Raw genomic sequence first — 24,393 nt, 5'->3', positions numbered from 1 at the left:
GAGTCAGTGACTTTACTTTATTCTTTGCTTTATTAGGAGGGTCAGACCGTCACCAAGCATTTTAAGAAACTTCTACAAGTGTCCTGTTGACAGTTTCTGTGGTTGCATTATGGTCTGATACAGGTATTTGAACATGCAGGAATGTATGAAGCTGCAGAGTAGTGACTCTGTCCAATGCGTCAAGGACACATCACTCCCCACCTTTGGTAGTATTTACATGAGACACTGCCTCAAGAAGACAACATCTATCGTCAATGATCCGTATCGTCCAGGCCAAGTCATCTTCTCACAGTCACTATCAGACAGGAGCTACAGAGGTCTGAAATCCCACACCAACAGGTACAAGAACAGCTGCTTCCCTTCAGCAATGGTCCCCTCAGTCAATGGTGAGGCTTCACAGCATAAGATCCATTGGGAACCCCTGCTTTAGAAAGACACGCTCAAAACGATGGAGCAACACATCAGGTCAGGCAGCGTCTATACAGGCAAATGAATTGTCAAGGTTTCCAGCTGAGTCGCTTTATCAAAACTGTGATATCCAGGGGTGAGTTACAGACTGGAATCTTATCAATGGGTTCAGGGTGGTTTATATATAGAATAGTGGATCTCTGGAGTAGGTTGCAGGCTGGGATCCAATCTCAGGGTTCAGGGTGTTTTCTATATAAGATAATGGATACTCAGGATTGAGCTACAGACTGGGAAGTAGTCGAGGGGTTCAGCTGATAGCCATATAAATCTGTCATAGTGAAGTCTGGCATTAACTGAACCCAAGTCCGAAGCAACAACAGAGTCCAATGTAGAGACGGAAACAAGAGATCATACATGGGAATTCCAGCAGAATATCCGTGGCTTGACTGAATGACCCCACAAGACGAAACAATCTCTAAACGAGGATCCCTTAAATAATCACAGGATGCAGCAAGTCCATACTGGTCAAAATCAATTTAACATGATTAAGCAGAAAACACCAGGGATTAACCACTCTCGTTAAGAGAATAATTTACAAATTCAGCTGCTGTTTGTAACCTTCAGAGCACAGTGCTCTCCGGCTCCTCAGACAGGCCGGAGGAGCTCATTACATAAAAGGCTGGATATCTGGGTGCAAGTAACACAACTGGAGTCTAATAAATATTAGAGATTCAGATGGTTTAGATATAGAATACAGGATATCCAGATACTACAGATTCCAGCATATACACTCTCTTGCGTGTCCAAAGAATACCCAGAGGTTGGGTGAGCAGTAAGGTATGTATGTATGGTTGTTTGGATGGAGGTTTGAACCAAGTGACACTGGACATTTTACAACATACAGAACCCAGTCTCCAACTTCTCATGTTGTGGTAAACCATATATATGTTGTAACTGGGTTACCTGTCTGGACATGCCCCTCTGCTGACTGCCCCTGTGGCTCCTCCTACAGATTCCTGAATAAAGCTGATTTCGCCTTACCCCTCCCCCTCATTCCAGGGGCAGACACTCAGCATGGAGGTCGTATTGTACAGCGAATAAAAGCCTTTCAGTATTTTACCCAACTTCAGTCTTTTGGAGTTATTGAAGGTGCTTCACATGTCAAAAAATAAGGTCAGGTGATGAAAACAGTCCACACATTCCTTTCATTGTAGCTATTATTTACAGTCAGCTGCTTGCATTTTGCTGTGGGACAGCATCGTACAGCCGGAAAGGACCTGTCACTGTCAGTCTCTTTATTGTCTGGTTGAAACAAGGCGTAGCGAAGGCCCATTGAGCCACACTGCCCTGCAAAGCCCCGATTTATCCCCAGCCTGATCACCAGACAATTTACAATGACCAATTAACCTACCAACTGAATCGTCTTTGGACTGTGGGAGGAAACTGGACGGGTAACCCAAGGAAGCATCCACAAACACCGAATAATTTCTTACCTTCAGTTGCCAGATTACATCCTCCCCTTCCTGCTGACTCCGAACACTCTGATTCATTTGCTCTTGCAGAAGCTTCAGTGAGTCTTCCTTAAAGTCAGAAGATGCAGAAGAAGACCTGAGAAAGGAGCCTTCCCAGGATGCTGGCCTTCTCCATTTATCCTCCAGTCTCTCTCTCTCTCATTCCCTCCCTCAATGCTGATGCGCGACAGAGAGCGTTCTCACCTGTATCACTGAATGGTGTGGAAGCTGTACTGCGGCGGGCCAGTCGACAGCATTCCTTCACGGACATCTTGATGTGCCGGACAGTAAAAGCAGTTAAAATTATGTAGAGGAGGGGTAAGACAAAGGAATGGAGGTTGTTTCTACTGGTGGGTGAGGCTGCTCTTCCCAGACAGTGGTGAATTTGTGCAATTATTTGCCCCATGAAGCAGTGGAGACTACCACATTAAGTAAATATTTAAGACCCAGTAAGATACATGTTTGCATAGCGGGGGGATTTGGGTGATGCGGGAAAGGCAGGTTGGTGGAGGTGCAGCTCTCTCATACAAAATCGAGGGTGTCGGTGCTCTCTTCCTCAAAGTTAGTGGAAGTGGAGTCTTTGAAGCAATTTTGAAATGGAGGTAAAAGGTTGCTGTGATCAGGTGGGACTGCAGAGGTGAGCTGATCAGCTACCTTCTTGATCAAGGCACAAATGTATTCACCAGATACATTTCCATGTATTAGGTATTTGCTGTGGTGTGTTGATCAGGACGTGACATGTAACAGAAAACCAGCAGCATTCAACAACTATAATCAATTATGTAACCAGCAAAGTTAGAGGTGAAATACGAATATGAAATTAAATGTGTGTAAATACATAAATGGCAGCTTGTACTTACAATGTAAACAGGATGATTAAAAGTGCCTGGGGGCTTTACAGTGCAGTGCAGTGACGGGGGTAATAGACAGAGGAGGTGTGGAGGATCAGATTAACTGTATAACGGCAGAAACATTTTTTACATGGAGTGAAGTTTTGTTTGAATAGCCCTTCGGAGCTCAATAGATTTTTCTGCCTGCTTCTTAATTCTCGACACATGCAAAGATGGGAATACAGGACTGAGCGGAGAAGTGGTATTATTTTGAGCCTGTGGTGACGTGTCCTGATGAAGGATCTCAGATCGAAAACTCGGCTGTTCACTCTATTCCATAGATGCTACCTGATCTGCTGAGGTCTTCCAGCATTTTGTGTGTCTGTTGCCGAGGCTCGCTGTGGTCATATTCCGTACAGTCACCAGGTGGCAGTATTGCACTTACTGTTCGGATCCTGTGCGACCCGTGAGAAGGCTGAACACGTGGAAATGATAATGCCACATGTACGGGGACACAGAGAAAAAGGTTGCCTTGCATACTGTTCAGACAGACAAAATATTACAGCATGTATAGAGCCAGAACAAGAATACAGATTAAAGTTACATGGTTAACAGTTGCAGAGAAACACACACAGAATAGACAATAGACAATAGACAATAGGTGCAGGAGTAGGCCATTCGGCCCTTCGAGCCAGCACCACCATTCACTGTGATCATGGCTGATAATCCACAGCCAGTATCCAGTTCCTGCCTTATCCCCATAACCTTTGATTCCGCTATCTTTAAGAGCTCTTTCCATCTCTTTCTTGAAAGCATCCAGAGAATTGGCCTCCACAGCCTTCTGGGGCAGAGCATTCCATATATCCACCACTCTCTGGGTGAAAAAGTTTTTCCTCAACTCCGTTCTAAATGGCCTACCCCTTATTCTTAAACTGTGGCCTCTGGTTCTGGACTCACCCATCAGCGGGAACATGCTTCCAGCCTCCAGCGTGTCCAATCCCTTAATAATCTTATATGTTTCAATAAGATCCTGGAGTAACTCAGCAGGCCAGGCAGCATCTATGGTAAGGAGTGCAGTCGACGTTTCAGGCCGAGACCCTTGCTTGTGTAACATGCTGTAATGTTTCACTGCTAGTGCAATGCCTTCTCTATAGCAGCAATGCTTGGGTTATGACTAGAGATAAAGGGGTTTTGAATGTTGGGGTATCTAATGAGAGGAATGTTGTTCTTTCTTGTGAGTCTGGAAGAGAGATTTTCGTGGTCGTTTGCTGGGGAGAGATGAGGAGAGAAGACACGAATGGAGAAAGTTGGTTGACTGCCAGATGGAATGGACTTGGAGCGAGGGTCCGAAGGTCAGCGACGATCCGAGGAGGTCGAAGGTGGACAACTGGCTTATCAGTGAGCTCCAACATTGTTTCATGAGAATGGACCCTTTTGCTTTTATTTGTTTTTTTTTTACTAACTATATAGTCAAAGTAAGAATTATATAGCTCAATCGTTTAATCGCATATTGTGTACTGTTTGTTATTTCAGGGTACTGATTTGTAATGGGGACACAGTGCACAGCATCCACCCAGACGAGATTTCTAAAGTTTGGCCGGGCCGGGACCTATATTGAGCTGCTAGCTGAAGCGAGCATTACACTTGAATTTGCAGCACCTGCAAACTTTCTCTTGTTTTATAACCATGGCATAGAAGCTGGCGGTAGGTGCTTTAAGACTTTCTGTCCCATGGGAGGGAGGAGTCCTCTGGAACTCGCTGAAGAATGGGAGAGATCCTATCAAAACACTGACAATTATGAAAAGGATAGATATAGAGGCAATAAAGCTGTTTTCATGGGTATATGAGACAAGAAACAGGGGACATAGTCCTCTGAAGGTGAGGATGGGAGAGCAGATTCAGGATTATGAGGAGATAATACGTTTCTCAGAGAGAGTGAATCTGTGCAGTTCTCTTCCCGGGGAAGTTGCAGGGGCCACCTCATTAGATATTCTTCAGACACAGTTACAGTAGATTTGATTATTACGTGGCAGAGAATTTATTGTCATGGGGAAAATGTAGATAGGTGGATCTGAGTCTATGGTCAGGTCAGCCCTGATCTTATTGAATGGTGAGCAGATTCAAAGGCCAGATTGCCTACATTTGCTCTGATATTCCAATGAGAAGAGAGAGTGTCGAGTGTGTGGCTGGTTGTCCGGTGGCATTACCCTGGAATAGAAGGTTGTTGGTTCAATTCTGGGCTCCGGCAAAGTTCCCTGCATTCCCAAGGAATCACCTACAAATTTCTGATTCATTAACCTCAAACCTGTCTACACTGTTAGTGGGTACAAAGTACTGAAGTCGATTTTGGTGGAAACTCTGACATTGACCTTGGTGTCCTGGGCATCATTTACTTACCACTATTGCCAGACCTGGTCATACCCACACTACGTTCTGTGGGGTCTTGCTGCCCAGAGGCTGCCCATCTACTGTACTGCAAAATCCCAGTCCTTTATCCCAGGGGCAGCAATGACCAATATCAGAGAACATCTGTTTATGGTGAGTGGTTGAAAGTCTCGGGGAGATGTCAGATGCCTGGTTTTCAGCAGGTGTCTGGAATGCATTGCCGGAAGAGGTTGATACAATAGGGACATTTATAAAACACTCCAATAAGTCCATTCAAGTGAGAAAATTAGAGAGAGGAGTTATATTATTTCTGGACTGGGTTTATATAGGTTAGCACAACGTGATGGGCCAAAGGGCCCATACTGTACAATACTGTTCTGTTCTACTTTCATAAACATCTGCATCATAAAACTAGCTTCACTGTGTTTGAAGCACTGAGAGACAAGCTGAGGAGGGGAAAGGGACTATGGAAATGTAGTTTTTTTCTTCCTTGTTTTATCCTGAAACCAAAAATAAACTCTAATTCAGATTTCATGGATCTTCTGAAAAGGAGAGAAACTGGACAAAGTATTGGTAACTAATAAGATTGACCTTGTAATGTTGAATCATGTGTTTTCTCCCTGTCTCCTGTATATTGCCATCCAACATCTCAGTGGTTTACTTAACGGATACCAGAATGAAGTGAGTTGTCTCAGGAGGAAAGGTTCCATCAGCTCAGGATTTGTTGGAGATGTGAAATAAAAATGGAAAATGCAGGAAACACTCAGCAGGTCAGGCAGCAGCTGTGGAGAGGGAAACTCATTTGATATTTCTGATCTGCTTATGTGTTTGCAACATATTTTCATTTATCTTCGGCACTCTAACCTTTAGTGTAGAAGAGAGAGAGGTGAGTGATTGGATTGGAATTGGCTTATTTTTCTCAAATGTACTGAGGTGCAGTAAAAAGTGTGACCTGCATACTCTTCATACAGATTAAATCATTACACAGTTCATTGAGGCAGAATGAGGTAAAACAGTAACAACTACATTGAAAATCCAATGCAGGTAGACAATAAGGTACAAGATCATGACAACTGTCTCAGGGTAGACTGACTGTCACAAAACAAGCTGCACAACAGGAGAACCACCACGCCCCCCCCCCCCCCGATCCTGCCCTGGCATCAGATGTTAGTGTTTCTGTCTGCCCTTTGTGCCGTATGGAACAACCAAAGGAATTTTAAGTGAGTCCCAGGCCACGCAGACAGGATTGTCACTGGCGTGGAGAGAAGTCTGTGGGTAGGTGGTTGTTGGTGGTGCCCAGAGATCAGTGCTTGCAGACCTGCATGGGGTTGGGGATTGACATTGATGTTCTGCTCTTGTTGGTGGAATGGGAGGTTGGGAAGCATAGAGACGGTGGGAAGGAAACCCAGAGTGTGGGTGTCTGGGAATTGGGAAGTATATTCTCAACATCCACTGTCAAATTGCCCAACTTCTGATCTGTACACAGTGAACACTCCCCATCCTCCGCACCAACACGATAGGTACATTGGGAAAGATACCTGTACTGTGGATGGGTAAGGCAGCCTGGTGGGGGTATTGGAAACACAGACTGCAAAAAAGTTATTGGGAAATCTTTGGGTACAATGAGGCAGGGGAAGGGATAGTGATGAATAATTCAGATCTGAAAGAGAAAATGATCTGGAAAAGTGATACTGGAAGGGTGTCTTCATTGGTGGGGAAATCAAGAACAAGGGAGAAATCCCTCTGGGTGGAGAGGGCCAGCAATTTCAAATTCCTGTATGTTAACGTAGGAGATGACTTATTCTAGCCTCAGCACATAAATACAATCACAAGGAAGGTGTGTCAGTGTCTTCACTTTATTAGGAGGTTCAGATTGTCATGAAACAGTTTAACATACTTCTACAAATGTCCTGCTGAGAGTATCCTGTGGTTGCATTATGGTCTGGTACAGCAATTCAAACATGCAGGAATGTGGGAAGCTGCAGAGTACTGGACCCTGTCCAATACATCACTGACACACCCCACCCCACTTTGGTCGTTCTTACATGAGACACTGCCTCAAGAAGGCAAAATCTGTCACTGACGATCCCGACCGTCCAAGTCATCTGCTTGCACCTACCATCAGACAGGAGGTACAGAGAATCAGTTCTCACATGCTGGTCTGGACCTGAAACATTAACTATGTTTCCACATTGCAGAGTGCTCCGATTTTTCTGGTTGTATTTCAGAGAATCGGTGCAGTGAGATCTGCTCAGTGGGTCCAGGGAAGTCTGAGACCTCGGAGAACGTGTCCCACTGTGTTAAGTGGTGAGCAGTGTGAGTGGTTCAGAGTTTTTGCCTGATTTGTTATCACATGGATTTAAGATGAGACAAAGTTTTTCAGTGAAACTGTCTGTGTAAGTGTGGAGGTGACACATATTGTCAGCATTGTAAAATGACACTTGGCCACGCTCATAATCCAGGTAAACCCCCAGTTTTCGGAGTTTTATTTCCAGATGGGAGATGACATTTGGTATCTTCACTGAATTAGAAGAGACATCAATAACCCACTGTCCCTGTTCCGGTGTGTAGGAGATGCTTCCATTCCTGTTTACAGACTCTGTGCAGACACCCACAACCCAGCTAATCTTATATCCAACATACACCTCCCAGTAGTGCCTCCCAGACATGAAACTCTGTGAACTCAAAACACACAAATCTTCTACAAATCTTCTCGGGTGATCCTGACGATTTTGATCGGTGGTCACGTACTGCACACTCATCAGATCCTGAGAGAGGACGAGATCATTGTGAGCTGTATCCAGGTCCAGTGTTAGCCGCTCTGGCACTGAAACAAAACAGTTACAGTGAGAAAACCAGATGGAACCTTCCAGCTGAGATGACACTTCACCTGTGAGTCTGTTGGGTTTATACACCGTGTCCAGTGCTCCCCATGTGGCCTCCTGTATACCGACATAGATTGGGAGACCATTACACTGAGCACTTAGGCTCCATTGGCCAGACAAAGTGGGATCACCCAGTGGTTCTCCCTCGACTGTCTCAATGAGACCACACTCTGGCTGGAGGAACAACACCTTATATTCAGTCTGGGTAACACCAACCTGATGGCATGAACATTGATTTCTCAAACTTCCAGTAATGCAACCCAACCCTCTCCTTCACCATTCCCCATCCTCTTTTCCCCCTCTCAACTTATCTCCTTGCCTGCCCATCACCCCCTCTGGTGCTCCTCCTCCTTCTCTTTCTTCCATGGCCTTCTGTCCTCTCTCATCGTTCATCCTTCCCCAGCCCGGTATCTCTTTCACCAATCAACTTCCCAGCTATTTAATTCGTCCCTCCCTCTCTCGGTTTCACCTATCACCTTGTGTTTCTCTCTCCCCTCCCCCACCTTTTAAATCTACTCCTCGTCTATTTTTTCTCCAGTCCTGCCGAAGGGTCTCAGCCCGAAATGTCAACTGTACTTTTTTTTCCATAGATGCTGCCTGGCCTGTTGAGTTCCTCCAGCATTTTGTGTGTGTTGCTTGGAAGTGCCAGGATCTGAGCTGACAGTGATGACCATCGTCTCCTCCCTCAGCCTAGGAAGTGTGGGGCCCCTGGAGGAGATTTCAATCCCCATTGATCCCTCCATCCTACTTTACACTGTACAATGTCACAGTGAGTTATTTGTTACAGAGTAGTTCAATCCCCTTCCTCTGCCCAGCTGACTGTATTCTATGATGTTTTATGTGGCTGCAGTTCTCTTTTTAAAAGCTAAACAGGACAAGCCATGACAGCTCCATTCCCAGTGACACAGCAGCCCGTGAGGGGCCAGGGCCCAGTGGAATTTTATTATTTAAACTGCAGATGCTGGAGATGTGAACCCAAAACAGAAATGTATCAGTACAGGCAGCATTTCCCATGGTAGAGTGATCAAAAACAAGAGGGTGGAGGTTTAAGGGGAGGGGAAGGAGATTTAAAGGTGATATGTGGGGTAAGTGCTTTAAACAGAGATTGCTTGCTATCTGGAACATTCTCCCAGAGGAAGTGGTGGAATCAGATACAATTGCCAGGTTTAAGAGACATTTAGACAGACATGTGAAAAGGTCAGGCACAGAGGGATATGAGCCAAATGTGGGCATGTGGGATTAGTGTACAGTAGATGGCCAGAGTGGGCTGAAGGCTTGCTTCTGTACAGTAGAACTCTACGACTCTGTGAATAACCAGGACTGGGAAAAAAAAAGTCAAAAAATGCAGATGCTGGAAATTTGAAATAAGAACAGAGAATTCTGGAATCATCAGATCAGGTTGGAACTGTGAAAAGAGTGTGGAAAAACTGTGAATTGATATTTTAGGTTGTAACAACGATTTGTACTTAGAAGTTGATTTGTGGCAAATTCAGCACCAGATATCAAGGGTATCACTACTTGAAACTACAGGTCAGTGTCAGAATAAGCGGCAAAGCGTTCGGATTTGAAAGGAGGAGAAATTTCTTCCCTCGGAGTGAGTTGAACCTCAGGAATTCTCTTCTCGCAGAAGCCAATTCTGTTTAAGTCACAGAATTTATGAAGGATGGAGGTGGATCAATCTCTAGATATGAAATGTATCGGGGGTAATCTGAGAGATGAGGGATGGTGGAACAGACCTGATGGGCCGAGTGGCCTTATTCTGCTCCTATGTCTTATGGTCTATTAGGAGAGAGCAGGACCAAGGTATTGAGACTGATGATCATCCATGATTGTGTGTGTGGATCAGTGACGATGTTTGCATGCTCCAGTGTTGGCTGATAAATGTGATGGATGTGCTGAGTTGGGCTTCAAATGTGCTGAAGGCTTCCACGGGGCTGCACAACAAGGGACAACCTGGGGATTATCCTAGGAAACACTGGCTGGGAGATGCAATGGGTTCACCTGTAAGCTGCCTCTTTGGAGGCAAAACTTTGAGCAATATGTATTGCCAAAGGTGAGATATCCCTAAACTGAGTGTTCCAATCCATCAATCAGTGATGGAGGGAATTGAAGCTGCCTCAACTAGGGATGAGGTAGGGAAGGGTGTTGGGGAGGTTCTGGATGCATTACAAGACAGTGCATATGTCAGGTTGTGTGTGTCAGAAGCAGAAATGTTGTACACAATGAACACATGCCTGATAATCAGAATCGGAATCCTTTAATATCGCCAAATATGTGGACACATATAGGGAATTTGACGCAGGTTTCTCTGAGCTCTCGCTGTAGAGAATTAAAAAACAAACAAAACAATAATGCGAATGGTCGTGAGCTATATACAATGAGGTATACCTGTGTATGTACAGGTGGACTTGGTCTATAATAGACTAAAATTCAAGTGTTCATAAGACTGATGGCATACGGAAAGAAACTGTTCTTGTACCTATTTGTCCTGGCATACAGTGATCCAAAGCGCCTACCAGAAGGAAGGAGTTGGAACAGGTGATGTCCAGGGTGTGATGGGTCTACAATGATGCTGCTCGCTCGCTTCCTGACTCTAGATGCGTATAAGTCCTGGATCGAGGGCAGCTTCACACCAATAATCCTTTCCGCAGCCCTGACGGTTTTTTGGAGTCTATTCTTGTCTTGTTTGGTAGCTGATCCAAACCAGACAGTGATGGATGAACAGAGAACAGACTGGGTTATTCCTGAATAGAATTGAATCAGCAGCTCCTGAGGCAGGTTGTACTTCCTGAGTTGACGTAGGAAATACAACCTCTGCTGAGCCTTTTTGATAAGAGTGTCCCTGTTGGGTGTCCACTTCAGGTCCTGGGAGATTGTGACACCCAGAAACCTGAAGGTCTCCACAGCAGACACAATACTGTTGAGTATAGTGAGTGGGGGGAGTATTGGGGGGCTCCTCCTGAAGTCATAAGGAATGGTAACTAATAAATGCAGAGGGTGGCATCTGGAGTTTCTGGAATTACAGTAGAGAAGGCGGGGCAGTGGGGAGAAGGGGAATTACAGAGAAAGAGAAAGATACCTGGTGAAACCACGGCTCTCATTTCCTTCCACACTTTGAGATACCTCAGTCTTCCTTCAGCCACATCCTCAGGAAGATCGACAGACACCACTCCAGGACTGGAAACCGGCAACTCACACCTACAAGGTCAGGGACAGAAATTAGTGACACACATTATCAAAGACTCTGTCTGCACTTCTCACAGCCTCAGTAAACAGCCAACATCATCAGAAACCCCTCCCACCCTGTACACTCTCCCTTTTCCCCACTCTCCCTTTTCCCCACTCCTCCCATCAGAGAGAAGGTACAAAATCATCAGATCACCAGGCTTAGGGAGAGTTTCTATCCTGCTGTTGTAAGACTATTGAACAGCCCCCTTGTATGATATAATGGACTGAAGACCTCACCATCCATCTACCACGTCACGGCCTTGCAGCTTATTGTCTGTCTGCACTGCACTCTCTCTGTAACTGTAACACTTCATTCTGCACTCTTTTGCTGTTTTCAACTGTAATACAATACTGTGCAAAACTTTAAGACACATTTACACAGCTAGAGTCCCTAAGACATTTGCACAGTACTGTAGTAATTTTCTGTATTGCACTGTACTGCAGCCGCAAAGGAAAAACATAACAAATTTCAGGGCATATCTGAGTGATGATAAACCCGATTCTGGTATGGGTTTCTATTGTGGACTGACAGTGGGAAGGGGGCAGGGAGAGGGGAATCCTGGTTGGGACAAGGGGAAGGGAGAGGGGACAGAGCAGGATGCACCAGAGAGACGTTCTGTAATGATCAATAAAGGAATTGTTTGAAATCAAATGACCTTGCTTGGTGTCTCAGGGGTGGGTACGTCTGCACCCGTGTCACCATCCCTCAGCACTCCTCCTGTCTCACCTGTGCCACACACTTCCCATGACTCTCCACTCTCCACTCCCAACATTCTTTGCTCCCACCACACTTACAAACTCGCTCTCCACTCCATGTTAACATAGTACTGTGTACAATGCTCTTCCGAGTAGAAAATAAATTTTTAGTTGACCTTTCTTGGGGGAGAAAAAATACAGACAGTTAAGCTTAGCTTACCTTTCTTGAAATTACTCTTTCTTTCTCTTGCATAAATTTTAAACAACTCATAAGGCAAACATAATAAATGTCTCAGTTCTGGGTCGAACTTGAGATCAGCACACATGAATTTCACCTTCAACTGAAATGAGACAATGTCTTTCCTTACTCGTGATGCTTGTTAAACAAGAAAAAGCTTGCTGACACATGTAAGAAGTTGAAAACTGCAACAAAATGTTCATTGCTTTCCAATGAATGGCTTGAAACTTTTCTTTCACAGAAATCCAGAACTTGTCCCGGGGCAGGTCAGTAAATCTCATCTTGAGTGCACGATCAGACTGCATCTCACAAAGTTCTTCCTCTTCTCTCAAAGTCAAGTTCTCAGGCTGAGCAGAAGATTCAGAGAAACGGTCTCTCATCTAGTCATGCACTTGTGTTGAAAGGGAGGAAAAATACTGTTCAATTTTGTTCTGCAGTTATTCTAGGTGGTTTTCAAAAAGACTCGTGACTTTCTGATATCCTTCCTCACACTCAAGCACAAGCAGCTGTGGAAACATTTCAAGGTTTTTGCAACATGATTTTTCCAAAGATTCAGTTTCTTTTTAAATCTAAGATTCTTGTCACTTGAAGTCAAAACGTTTTCTCCAGTGCTTTGCAGAGACTTATTTAATTGGTTCATATGATGAAGAATTTCTGTTAAGTTGGAACATAGCTTATTATTAACATCCTCAATCAAAAATCAATTAATGAGAACTAGAAGTGATTTTTATATTTATAGCGATAAATTGGGTAAATTACTGGCTAACCAATTGAAATTTGATTCGGTTAAACGTCAAGTTACTAAGATTCACAAACAGGATGATACTTTCACAGTTGATCATGCTGGGATAAACCAAACCTTTCAAGAATTTTATACCTCTTAATATCACTCTGATTTTCCTCATGATTCTAATTTCATGCATGATTTTTTAAGTAAATTGAGTTTTCCGAAACTATCACCCGAAGATTGCTTATCATTAGAAACTTCCATTTCAGAGGAAGAAATAATAACTGCAATCTCTTCATTGAATTCCAGTAAAGCACCCGGTCCAGATGGGTTTACAGTGGAAATTTTTAATTTTTTTTCCTCCATTCTTTCTTCTAAGTTGTCTAGAATATTCAAGGAAGCAATCAGTTTAGGTAAATTACCACAATTGTTTTAGGAAGCCTCTATTTCCTTAATTCTTAAAAAGAATAAAGATCCTACTGATTGTGCATCATACAGACCGATATCTCTTCTGAATGTAGACTCTAAAATTTTTTCAAAAATTCTAGTAACTAGGTTGGAGAAGGTGTTACCTCAAATTATCTCCATGGATCAAACCGGATTTATTAAAAATCGTTATTCATCCTTTAATATTAGGAGGTTAATGAATATTGTTTATAACCCCTCACCTATTACCCTGGAATGTATTATCTCATTAGATGCTGAGAAAGCCTTTAACAGAGTTGAATGGCCTTATTTATTTAATGTTCTTGAGAAATTTAATTTTAATTTGACATTTATATCTTGGATTAAATTGTTATATTACTCCCCGGTAGCCTCGGTTTGTACAAATAATTATAGATCTCCTTTTTCTCGTCTTTTTCGTGGTACTAGGCAAGGTTGCCCTCTTAGTCCTTTACTATTCAATATTGCTCTTGAACCTTTAGCAATTGCTATTCGTGACACGCCAAATATTGTTGGTATTACCCGTGGAAATGAAATACATAAATTATCATTATATGCAGATGATTTGTTGTTATACATCTCTAACCCGGAGAAGTCAATTCCTGCTATCTTAGATCTGTTAGCTCAATTTAGTAACTTCTCTGGTTACAAATTGAATCTTAAAAGAGTGAATTATTCCCTTTAAATAAGCATGTACCTATTTATGGATGGTTACCATTTAAATTGGTTACTGATTCATTTATATATTTAGGGATAACAATTACAAAAAAATATAAAGATTTATTTAAAGCTAATTTTTTACCTTTAATTGATCAGATTAAACTTTTATTTACTAAATGGTCACCAATCTCTTTGTCTTTGATTGGTCAGATTAATGCTATTAAGATGATCATTTTGCCCAAATTTTTGTATATATTCCAATCGGTTCCAATTTTTATCCCAAAATCTTTTTTTGATAATGTAGATTCAAAAATTTCCTCATATATTTGGCAGAATAAAAATCCTAGGTTAGGTAAAAGGTATCTACAGAAATCTAAAAAGGAGGTGGGGGGGCTCGCCCTCCCGAATTTTAGGTTGTATTACTGGGCAATTAATATTCGATATTTAAAATTTTGGTTACGAGATTTGGACGTATCTTTAAACCCTTATTGGGTAAATCTTGAATCTAATTCATTACAAGGGTTTTCCTTGGGTTCGGTTTTAGGAACTTTACTTCCTTTTACTTCTTTTAAATCATATAAACAAATGAACAACCCAATAGTTAAGCATACTTTACGTATATGGTTTCAATTCTGAAGATTTTTTGGGTTTAATCGATTTATTCTAGCAAGTCCTATTATATCAAATTTTCTTTTTCAACCTTCCACGATGGATCAAGCTTACTTTGATTGGAAAACCAAAGGTATAATATCTTTTCACGATTTATTTTTGGATAATTGTTTTATGTCTTTTGATCAACTCTCTAATAAATATAACTTACCCAGATCTCATTTTTTCAGATATCTACAGATTAGAAACTTTTTAATTACTGTCTCCCCTAATTTTCCACACCTATATCCAATGGACACTTTGGAAAAAATCTTAGATTTAAATCTCCCTCAGAAAAGTGTAGTAGCAATTATATATAATATAATTATGAATCTATGTCCTGATGCTTCTAATAAAATCAAAGCTGACTGGGAAAGAGAACTTGAGATTAATATACCGACCGAAAAATGGGAAAAAATTCTTCAGTTGGTGAATTCATCCTCTGTATGTGCTAAGCAAAGGTTGATACAGTTTAAAGTACTGCACAGGGCTCATATGTCCAAAGATAAACTATCTTGTTATTACTCTTATATTAATCCAATATGTGACAGATGCCATTCCGAGATAGCTTCTTTAACCCACATGTTTTGGTCATGTCCCTTGTTGGAGAAATATTGGAAAGATATTTTTGATATTATTTCAATGGTCCTAAATATAGACTTACAACCTCATCCAATTACTGCTATCTTTCGACTACCAATGATAGACTTAAATAATTTAACCTCTTCATCACAAAGGATGATTGCATTTCTTACTTTAATAGCTAGAAGGTCCATTTTGTTGAATTGGAAAGAGATTAACCCTCGTACTGTATTTCATTGGTTTTCACAAACTATGGTGTGGTTGAATTTGCAGAAAATTAGAAGTGCGGTTTATGACTCCTCCATTAAATTTGAAAAAACTTGGAGGCCATTCATTCAGCATTTTCATTTGATGTAATTTGATCATTTCCAAACTTGTTTTATCTCTCTGTACTGTTGTTGGAGGGGAATGGAGTCGTCGACACAAAGGTTTTCTTCTTTTCCATTTTTAAGTTGTTAGTTTTGTCCAAGTCTTTTAGTTTAGTTGATTAATTTTGTTTTTCTTTGGGGATGGGGTTTGCTTTTTTTTTTCGTTTTGTTTTTTTTTTCTTTTTCATGTTTTTTTCCAGTTTTTTTTTTGCTTTGTATTATCCATTGTTAGTTCTACATGATTGGGAGCTTTGTTAATTTACACTATTTGATTTTACAATTACTTTTTTTAAGTGTAACAATACATCTCCTACTATTTGTATTATTGCTATGTTTTGTTTCTATATTTTGAAATTAATAAAAAGATTAAAAAAGAAAGAAAGTTTTGTTCTGCAGTTATCCAAGTGGTTTTCAAAAAGACTCGTGACTTTCTGATATCCTTCCTCACACTCAAGCACAAGCAGCTGTGGAAACATTTCAAGGTTTTTGCAACATGATTTTTCCAAAGATTCAGTTTCCCTTTAAATCTAAGATTCTTGTCACTTGAAGTCAAAACATTTTCTCCAGTGCCTTGCAGAGACTTGTTTAACTGGTTCATATGATGAAGAATTTCTGTTAAGTTGGCTAGTTTATGGAGCAGTTCTTCATCTTCAAAGCACTCAGCAAAATCTGGCCTATTATTTTCTTGAAAGCACTCCTGCAATTCAGCTTTCAGCTTAAACACCCTGTTGAGAACTTCCTCTGTGAAGCCACTGGATTTCCACATGTAACAGGAGACTGGTTTGCTCCTTGTTGAGGTTTTCATACAGTTTTTCAAACATTCTCGAGTGAACTGGTCTTAAAGCTACTAAATAAGTTGCTTACATCAAAGTTGCTGGTGAACGCAGCAGGCCAGGCAGCATCTATAGGAAGAGGCGCAGTCGACGTTTCAGGCCGAGACCCTTCGATGAAGGGTCTCGGCCTGAAACGTCGACTGCGCCTCTTCCTATAGATGCTGCCTGGCCTGCTGCGTTCACCAGCAACTTTGATGTATGTTGCTTGAATTTCCAGCATCTGCAGAATTCCTGTTGTTTGCGTAAATAAGTTGCTTCCTATATTATTTTACTGACTGTGACATTATATTCAAAAGCTGGAATCTCTTTGATTCCAATAGTCATTTAAAATAATCAGCACTTTTACGTTTCATACAGTTGTGATTTGTCGTTAACTGTCTTTTCAATTTTGCTGGAGCCATTGCTACATTTGTAAGTTGTTTGCCCAGACTAGGCACAATGGAATCAGACAACTAGGATCACCAGTCCGTGTAAAACCCATTGATAGGTAGTTTTAATGTAAAGATGGACCTTTATTTGTGTCCGTTGTTGCACTAGTGCAGTGAAATGACTCAGAAGATTGAAATTCTTCACCATTAACCTTATCAGAATTGTCCGTAGGCCTAGGCTAGAATCCTCCTCTTCCATCTCATACCTCCACTTCAAAAATCGCCACACTGGGCCATCCCGAATGAAAATTTCTCTTACTTTCTATACACTGGTACTTTGTTTGCTCCCATCAGTCAGTCGGTGGTGTGTCAGGGGAGGGTGTGGGAGGTAATTCAGGAGGGAGAGGCTGACGTCACAGCCCAAGTTGGGCGAGTCTATTCAATGCTTGGAAAATGCACTTCACACTCAACAGACTACCAGCCTCCCCTCTGAAATACAATGTTCACCAGTTATCAGCCTACCATACTACCATCCATGCACTACAATGCTCACCAATTATCAGCCTACCGTCCTCCCCTCCGTGTAATACAGTGCTCACCAGTTACAAATGACCTCCCCTACCTCACGGTAAAAATTGAGAATGCACTCAAGCAAATAAAAATGGCCCGGCAGTGCATTCCCATACTGGGCTGAGAGACCTCTAACGAGATTGTGAACGGGTCTGCTCGGTCACTGCCCACCACTGTGAGTGCTCGCATCACACGTTGTACTTAGTTCAAAAAACAAAGTTTTTTTTTACATGATCTCTTGTGGAACCCCTAGCAACCTTTCACGGAACCTCGGTCAAGAAACTGAGCGTTAGAGACACAACAGCACCCGGTGTCAGAACTTCAGCTAAAACTTACTCACCTCTTCAAAAGGGCTTGAATATCCTGAGGGGAAAGAGAGAGAATAGGATTGAGTGAAACTGTCCTTGAAACTCTCTGGAAGGGTTGGAGTATGAAGGCTAGACACTCAACCAGAGGAAAGACTCAGGAACTAATTTGATTGTTTTCCACAGCAAAGCCCTTCACTCTGAGGTTACCTCTCTACGTCCTCCAATACCTTCTTCTCTTCTCAAATACAGAACTGTTTGAACAGCTACTTCCCTTCAGCCATTCAGCTGAAATCAGCAAAACCCAAATCACGACAGTTTATCATCACTGTGACCACTTTGATCACTTGCACTAAAATGAACTTTGTTTTAATTATATTCTTCCTTATAAAAGTTGTGTATAATTTATGTTTCAATTATGTTGTGAGGAGGGGCCGCTTTCTAGGATCAGAAAAGGCTGCAGAAGGTTGCAGACTCAGTCAGTTCTATCATGGGAGCTTGCCTCCCCAGTATTGAGGACTTCTTTAAAAGGCAATGTATCAAAAAGATGGCATCCATTATTAAAACAAAACAAAACACTGGAGGGTGGAGTGTCTCTGTCAGTGAGGCATCTCTCCAGCTCTCTCTCTCTCTCGTGGTCCTGATGCAGTGATGCACCACACTGGGGAATGGGGACTAGCACAGGGTCTGTGGTTGGGTGGGAGTGCAGAGTGGGGAGGGACTGGGACCAGGCCTGGAATGGGACAACTGGGGACAAATGTGGGAGGTTGAAATGCAGGGTAGTGGGATGCAGTGGAGGGGAAAGAATGGGCAGAGAGTGTGTTAGGGAAGAGGGAAGCACAGAGAGGGAGAAGAAAAAGGGACAGGGGAGGATGGGGAGGGGAAGGAGATGAGGGAAGGGGGAGAAAGGTGGATGATGTGAGACTGCATTGGTGGTGAATTGATCAGCAGCAGCTGGGGCAAATACAGAGTTGGTTGTTACACAAGGGAGAGGTAGGTGGGACCGGTTTTGGGAAAGGAGTATTTGGAGGAATGACATCATCTGTGCCTGTGCAGACACAGGAAACACGGGGTTGCCATTGTGATTCAGGACAGCCCATTCCCAGAACAATTTCCACACTTATTTATTTAGACATACAGTGTGAACAGGAGGTTCCAGCCCGATGGGCCATCCCACCGAGTAGCCCAACAACTTTAACCCAGTCTAAACCAGCCCACTAACTGATACGTCTTTGAACTGTCGGAGGAAACCCACATGCACATGGGAAGGAGTACAAACTTTCTTTCTTACAGAGGACACTGGAACTCAACTCTGAACTCCAACACCTTGAGATGTAATCGCGTCACGGTCATCGCTATGCTACCATGCCACCCCGCGCCCCCCCCCATGGTATTTATTTGGACTCAATCAATCCTCACCCCCATGGTGCTGACGGCGCCACCTGGTGATGATTCAAGCAATTGCTCTGGGATTTCCACATTCAGAGAATGATCTCCATTCCAGCAATCACACAGGGGTCAAACCCAGGGACAGGATGGCAAGGGCAGGGTGTGAACCCACCGCTGGTTATTCTCTGAACGTTTCTGAGTTTCTATTGAACTGACTGCATTCAGGAAACCAGTATTAACCCTAGTTGCCCATATAATTAAATTCACTCACAGGTATTTATGACAGTTTGGATCCCCCAGACAAGAAAGTGACTCATCCTGTACCTTGAGGAGCCCATGGGGATCGTCAATTTCCAATCTCACTTTTACACCTTGTATCACTGCTTTAAGTGAAGAGATTTCATCGACGGTTCTCTTTAAGTTGTTTTCCAGTTGTGTTAGGATTTTGTCCGCTTCTCTCTGCAGCTCTGCTTCCATCTGCTGTTGCCTCTCACGCAGGAACTGGTGCATCTTCTCAAATTCAGCCCTGATCTCACAGCTCCGTCCATCAACCTGGTCCTGAGTTAGAGTGAGGTTAGCAGAGAGTCACTGGCCAAATATAATTCATGCATTTGAATGATTTATTTTCTAAATAACACATTTGGTGCTGCTTGGAGTGGTTATTTACACTGGGGTCAGGGTTGCTTTTTTTTTTAAAAGTAAAAAATGGGCGCTGATTGAAGTGGGGTCAGAATAAACAATCATAGACAGAATAATTGACCAAAATCCAATCCCAAGTATCTGACTGGATCTCTGGGATTGATCCCCATTCTGGAATCGAAGAGAGAACAACATGCAGTGAAGAGGACAGTTCAAGTTGTCCTTTGGGACTTCAGTAAAGTGACAAGATTCCACATGGGAGGATGTTTGGAAAGGTTACACCGTAGGATATGGGGTGAGGTGGCAAATTGTATCTATAGACTTAGCTTGGCAATAGGAAGCAGATTGTGTTGTTTTAGTGATTAGATATTTTTGACCTGTGATGCCTTACAAATATCACTGTTGGGACTCCTACTGTTTTGTTCTGCAGATCATTTTGGATAGGAGTGTACAAGATATGATTTGTAAGTTTCCAGTTAACATGAAAATACTTGTGTTGATAGAGTGGAGAACAGTCATAGCCTACAGGATGACATTGATCTGTTGGGAAATGAGGCAAAGCAGTGGCATTGGAATTTAATCTTTGGAAGTGTGAGGTGATGCAAGTGGGGTGGACTAATAAAGAGTTGGACATAGACAATAAAAGGCAACGTCTTAGACATTCAAAATGATGGAAGATTAGTCAGCATCTATAGAGGCAAAAGAATAGTCAAGGTTTCAGGTTGAGTCTCTTTATCATGACTGGGATATCCAGGGGTGAGTTACAGACTGGAATCTAATCAATAGGTTCAGGGTGGTCTATATATAGAATAGTGGATCCCTGGACTATGTTGCAGGCTGGGATCTAATCAATGGGTTCATGGTGTTTTTTATATTGAATAATGGATACCCAGGAGTGAGTTACAGGCTAGGATATAAGCAAGGGATTCAGCTGGTATCCATACCAATCTGTCATGGTGAGCACTGGTAATGAGTGAACCCAGGTCCGGAGGAACGACAGAGTCCCATGTAGAGATTGAATACAGAGTTAATACATTGGAATTCCAAAATTACTTCAGTGGCTCAAATGAATGACACCCTGAGAGGAAATGTTCTCAAAACTCGACCCACTTAAATAATCACAGAACACAGAAAGCCCTTGCCAGTCAAAATCAATTGTGAAGATTAAACCGAAAATACCAGGGATTATTGACTCACGTCAAGACAACAATTCGCAAAGGGTCTCGGCCTGAAACGTCGACTGTACTTCTTCCTATAAATGCTACCTGGCCTGCTGCGTTCCACCAGCATTTTACGTATGTTGCCTGAATTTCCAGCATCTGCAGATTTCCTCGTGTTTGCGTTTTTAAATTCACAAATTCAGCTGCTCTTTGTAACCTTCAGCACACAGTGCCCTCCGGCTCCCCCCACAGGCCGGAGGAGCTCATTACATACAATGTTCAATATCTGGGAGCAAGAAACAGGTCTGATACCTGTGAGTCGACTGGGGTGATATAGTGCGTCTGGTGCTCCCGATGTGGCCTTTCATATATTGGTGAGACCCGACGCAGACTGGGAGACCGCTTTGCTGAACATCTACGCTCTGTCCGCCAGAGAAAGCAGGATCTCCCAGTGGCCACACATTTTAATTCCACATCCCATTCCCATTCTGACATGTCTATCCACGGCCTCCTCTACTGTAAAGATGAAGCCACACTCAGGTTGGAGGAACAACACCTTATATTCCGTCTGGGTAGCCTCCAACCTGATGGCATGAACATCGACTTCTCTAACTTCCGCTAAGGCCCCACCTCCCCCTCGTACCCCATCTGTTACTCATTTTTATGCACACATTCTTTCTCTCACTCTCCTTTTTCTCCCTCTGTCCCTCTGAATATACCTCTTGCCCATCCTCTGGGTCACCCCCCCCCTTGTCTTTCTTCCCGGACCTCCTGTCCCATGATCCTCCCGTATCCCCTTTTGCCTATCACCTGTCCAGCTCTCGGCTCTATCCCTCCCCCTCCTGTCTTCTCCAATCATTTTGCATCTCCTCCTCCCCCTCCAGCTTTCAAATCCCTTACTCACTCTTCCTCCAGTTAGTCCTGACGAAGGGTCTCGGCCTGAAACGTCGACTGCGCCTCTTCCTATAGATGCTGCTTGGCCTGCTGCGTTCACCAGCAACTTTGATGTATGTTGCTGAAGTCTGATAAAGAGGTTACGAGGTTTATATTTAAAATACTGGATACCCAGATGCTTCAGATTCCAGCATCTATAGTCCCTCGCGTCTCCAAAGTGTACCCAGGGGTTGGGTGAGCAGTAAGGTATGTTTGGATGGAGGCAGGGATCAAGTAACAGTGGACATTTCACAACATATAGAACCCAGTCTCTAACATCTCATGTCAAATGATAAGGTCAGATGATGAAAACAGTTCCCACATTCCTTTCATTGTAGTTATTATTTACAGTCAGCTGCTTACATTTTGCTGTGGGACAGCATCGTACAGCTGGAAGGGGCCTGTCACTGTCAGTCTCTTTATTTATTTATTGAAATACAGCATCGGAAAGGTCCTTCGAGCCATGACGCTCAGCAACCCCCGATTAACCCTAACCTAATCAGCAATTTACAATCACCAATTAGACTACCAATTGAAACGTCTTGTCTTTGGACTGTCGGATGAAACTGGACACACAGCCCAGGGAACCATCCACGATCACCGAATGATTCCTCACCTTCAGCCGCCGGATCACAGTCTCCCCTTCCTGCTGACTCCGAACACCCTGATTCATTCGCTCTTGCAAAAGCTTCAGTGATTCTTCCAACTTTTCCTGAAAGTCAAAAGATGCAGAAGATCTGAGAAATGAACCTGCCGAATCTGCTGATCAAAGTGGGGGGGGGGGGGGTGGTGGAAGAGGACTGGGGGGGTAATCCCGTGGGGGAAATAGAATCATTCTTTCAAACCTTCCTACCAGTCATGTTCACCTCCCCTTCACCCTTCATCTCCTAGTCCCTCTCTCTCATTCCCTTCCTCAATATTGTCCTTACCCCACTCTGCCCCTCCCCCACCATCCTGCATTTCCCCATTCTCCCACACCTCCCTCCTGTTGGATCGTCTCCAATCTGATTCAGTTTGTCTTCTTTCTACAACTGCCTCACCTCAACCTCTTCCCTCCACACCTCCCAATTCTGCCCGATAAAGTTCAAAGTAAATTTATTATCAACGTGTTTGTACGTCATCATATGTTCAGGAAAATAAAGATATAAGTAGAATTTATGAAAAACCACATGAGTCCATTGGATGTGGAATCAGTTCAGTGTTGAGGTGAGTGAAGTTATCCACAGTGTTTCGGGAGCCTGACTGACCTGGTGACTAGTACCTCTCGTACCTCCTTCCCAATGGCAGCAGCCAGAGAGCATGGTCTGGGTGAGAACCCACCTCCCCTCCCTTGCAGCCTCTCAGCTGTCAGACATCCCTCATCTACACTTCTCTTTCCACCTCTCCCCCTCCCCATTCCTTCCTTTACCCTTGATCTTTTCTCCCTTCCCTTTCCCTTGCCATATTCTCCGATTTTCCTCCCGTTCAAAACGTCTTTTCCTTCGTTCTCAAACAACTCTCTCACCTCTAAACGGGAAAATCCCGTATCCCTGCTCTGTCCCTATTGTTTTCCTTCCTTCCCGACCTTCATCGCCCTCTCTCTGCGCTCTCCACCTTCTCAAAGTTTCCCTTCTCCGTCTCCCTGTACTTTCAGCACTTACCCACCCGCCCCTCTCCCTGACCGCACGGCGGTGAGTTCAGGCGGGCGATCTCGCACCTTGTGCGCCTGGGCTGCCTCCTTTATCGGGATGACATTGTGCATCTTGTGCTGCGCAGACAGGCCACACACCAAGCAGACCATCATCTGCTCCTCCTGACAGAACAGTTTCAGCTTCTCATCGTGCTCCCGACAGACAAACTCCTTCCTCCGCTCGGCCGCCCCCACCCTCAGCTGCCTGACCTTCTCTGCGACGTTGCTCAGGATGTGAGCGGGCCTGGTGTTCCTCTGGGCGAACACCTGCCGGCACTGAGGACAGGAGACATTCCCCGAGACCCTCTCCCAAACCTGAGAGATGCACGTTGCACAGAAGTGATGTCCGCACCCCAGAGAGACCGGATCCGTGAACACCTCCAGACAAATGGGACACGTTAATTCCTGGACCAGGTTTGCAGAAGCCATCTTGGTCCTCTCTCTCCCCTACTCGTAACTTCCACATTCAATTCTGAGGAAGTGTTGCACTTCCTGTTTTTGACCCCATGTGACCTCTGAGAGGCTGCAGCCTTGGAATTGCTACTGGTTTATTTTACCACAAGTACCGAGCCTGTCTTGCAGACTCTTCACACAGATCAGACCATTTTACCGAGTTGTCACAATGGGGGGCGCTGGGAACGGACCTAAATGCAAGACACATTAAGTACAAGGAACAGGACTTGTCTGTATCCGTCAGGTCCCTAGTCTAGTCAGGTCCCTACTCTAGTGCGGGATCCTCGAGGCTGGGGTTCTGGGAGCCCTGCTGCGGGATCCTCGAGGCTGGGGTTCTGGGAGCCTGGCTGTGGGATCCTTGAGGCTGGGCTTCTGGGAGCTTCTCCTGGGCAGGACGCGGAACTTCACCCCGCAGAGGCAAAAACTGGGAGGGTCGGACCCAACTGCAGGGTAACACCAAATGG

General features: G+C 43.7%; 1 protein-coding gene across 1 annotated transcript; it reads right to left on the bottom strand.

Annotated features, from left to right (window-relative positions):
* Positions 1–6,995: 6,995 nt before the first annotated feature.
* On the bottom strand, positions 6,996–23,905 carry LOC134346145 (zinc-binding protein A33-like). The gene is made up of 6 exons (XM_063047451.1): positions 23,504–23,905; positions 22,424–22,519; positions 19,400–19,633; positions 17,722–17,744; positions 11,099–11,217; positions 6,996–7,961 (listed from the first exon to the last, which is right to left on the bottom strand). Exons 1-6 carry the CDS (start codon positions 23,903–23,905, stop codon positions 7,435–7,437), a joined length of 1,401 nt encoding a protein of 466 aa, XP_062903521.1. The 3' UTR covers positions 6,996–7,434.
* Between the last annotated feature and the right edge of the window lie 488 nt (positions 23,906–24,393).

This window comes from Mobula hypostoma, chromosome 5, assembly GCF_963921235.1.
Source record: "Mobula hypostoma chromosome 5, sMobHyp1.1, whole genome shotgun sequence".
Classification (NCBI taxonomy): Eukaryota; Metazoa; Chordata; class Chondrichthyes; order Myliobatiformes; family Myliobatidae; genus Mobula; species Mobula hypostoma.
The sequence above is the reverse complement of the archived record's forward strand: the minus strand, read 5'-3'. Positions and strand labels throughout refer to the sequence as shown.

Excerpts from the sequence above, each read along its gene's own strand:
- LOC134346145 (XM_063047451.1), bottom strand. The coding sequence starts at position 23,905 with ATGGCTTCTGCAAACCTGGTCCAGGAATTAACGTGTCCCATTTGTCTG. Across the intron at positions 11,218-17,721 it reads ATTCAAGCCCTTTTGAAGAG|GTGTGAGTTGCCGGTTTCCA; the intron begins GTGAGTAAGTTT and ends CTGACCTTGTAG. Across the intron at positions 7,962-11,098 it reads GAGAGCCGTGGTTTCACCAG|TGCCAGAGCGGCTAACACTG; the intron begins GTATCTTTCTCT and ends GTTTTGTTTCAG.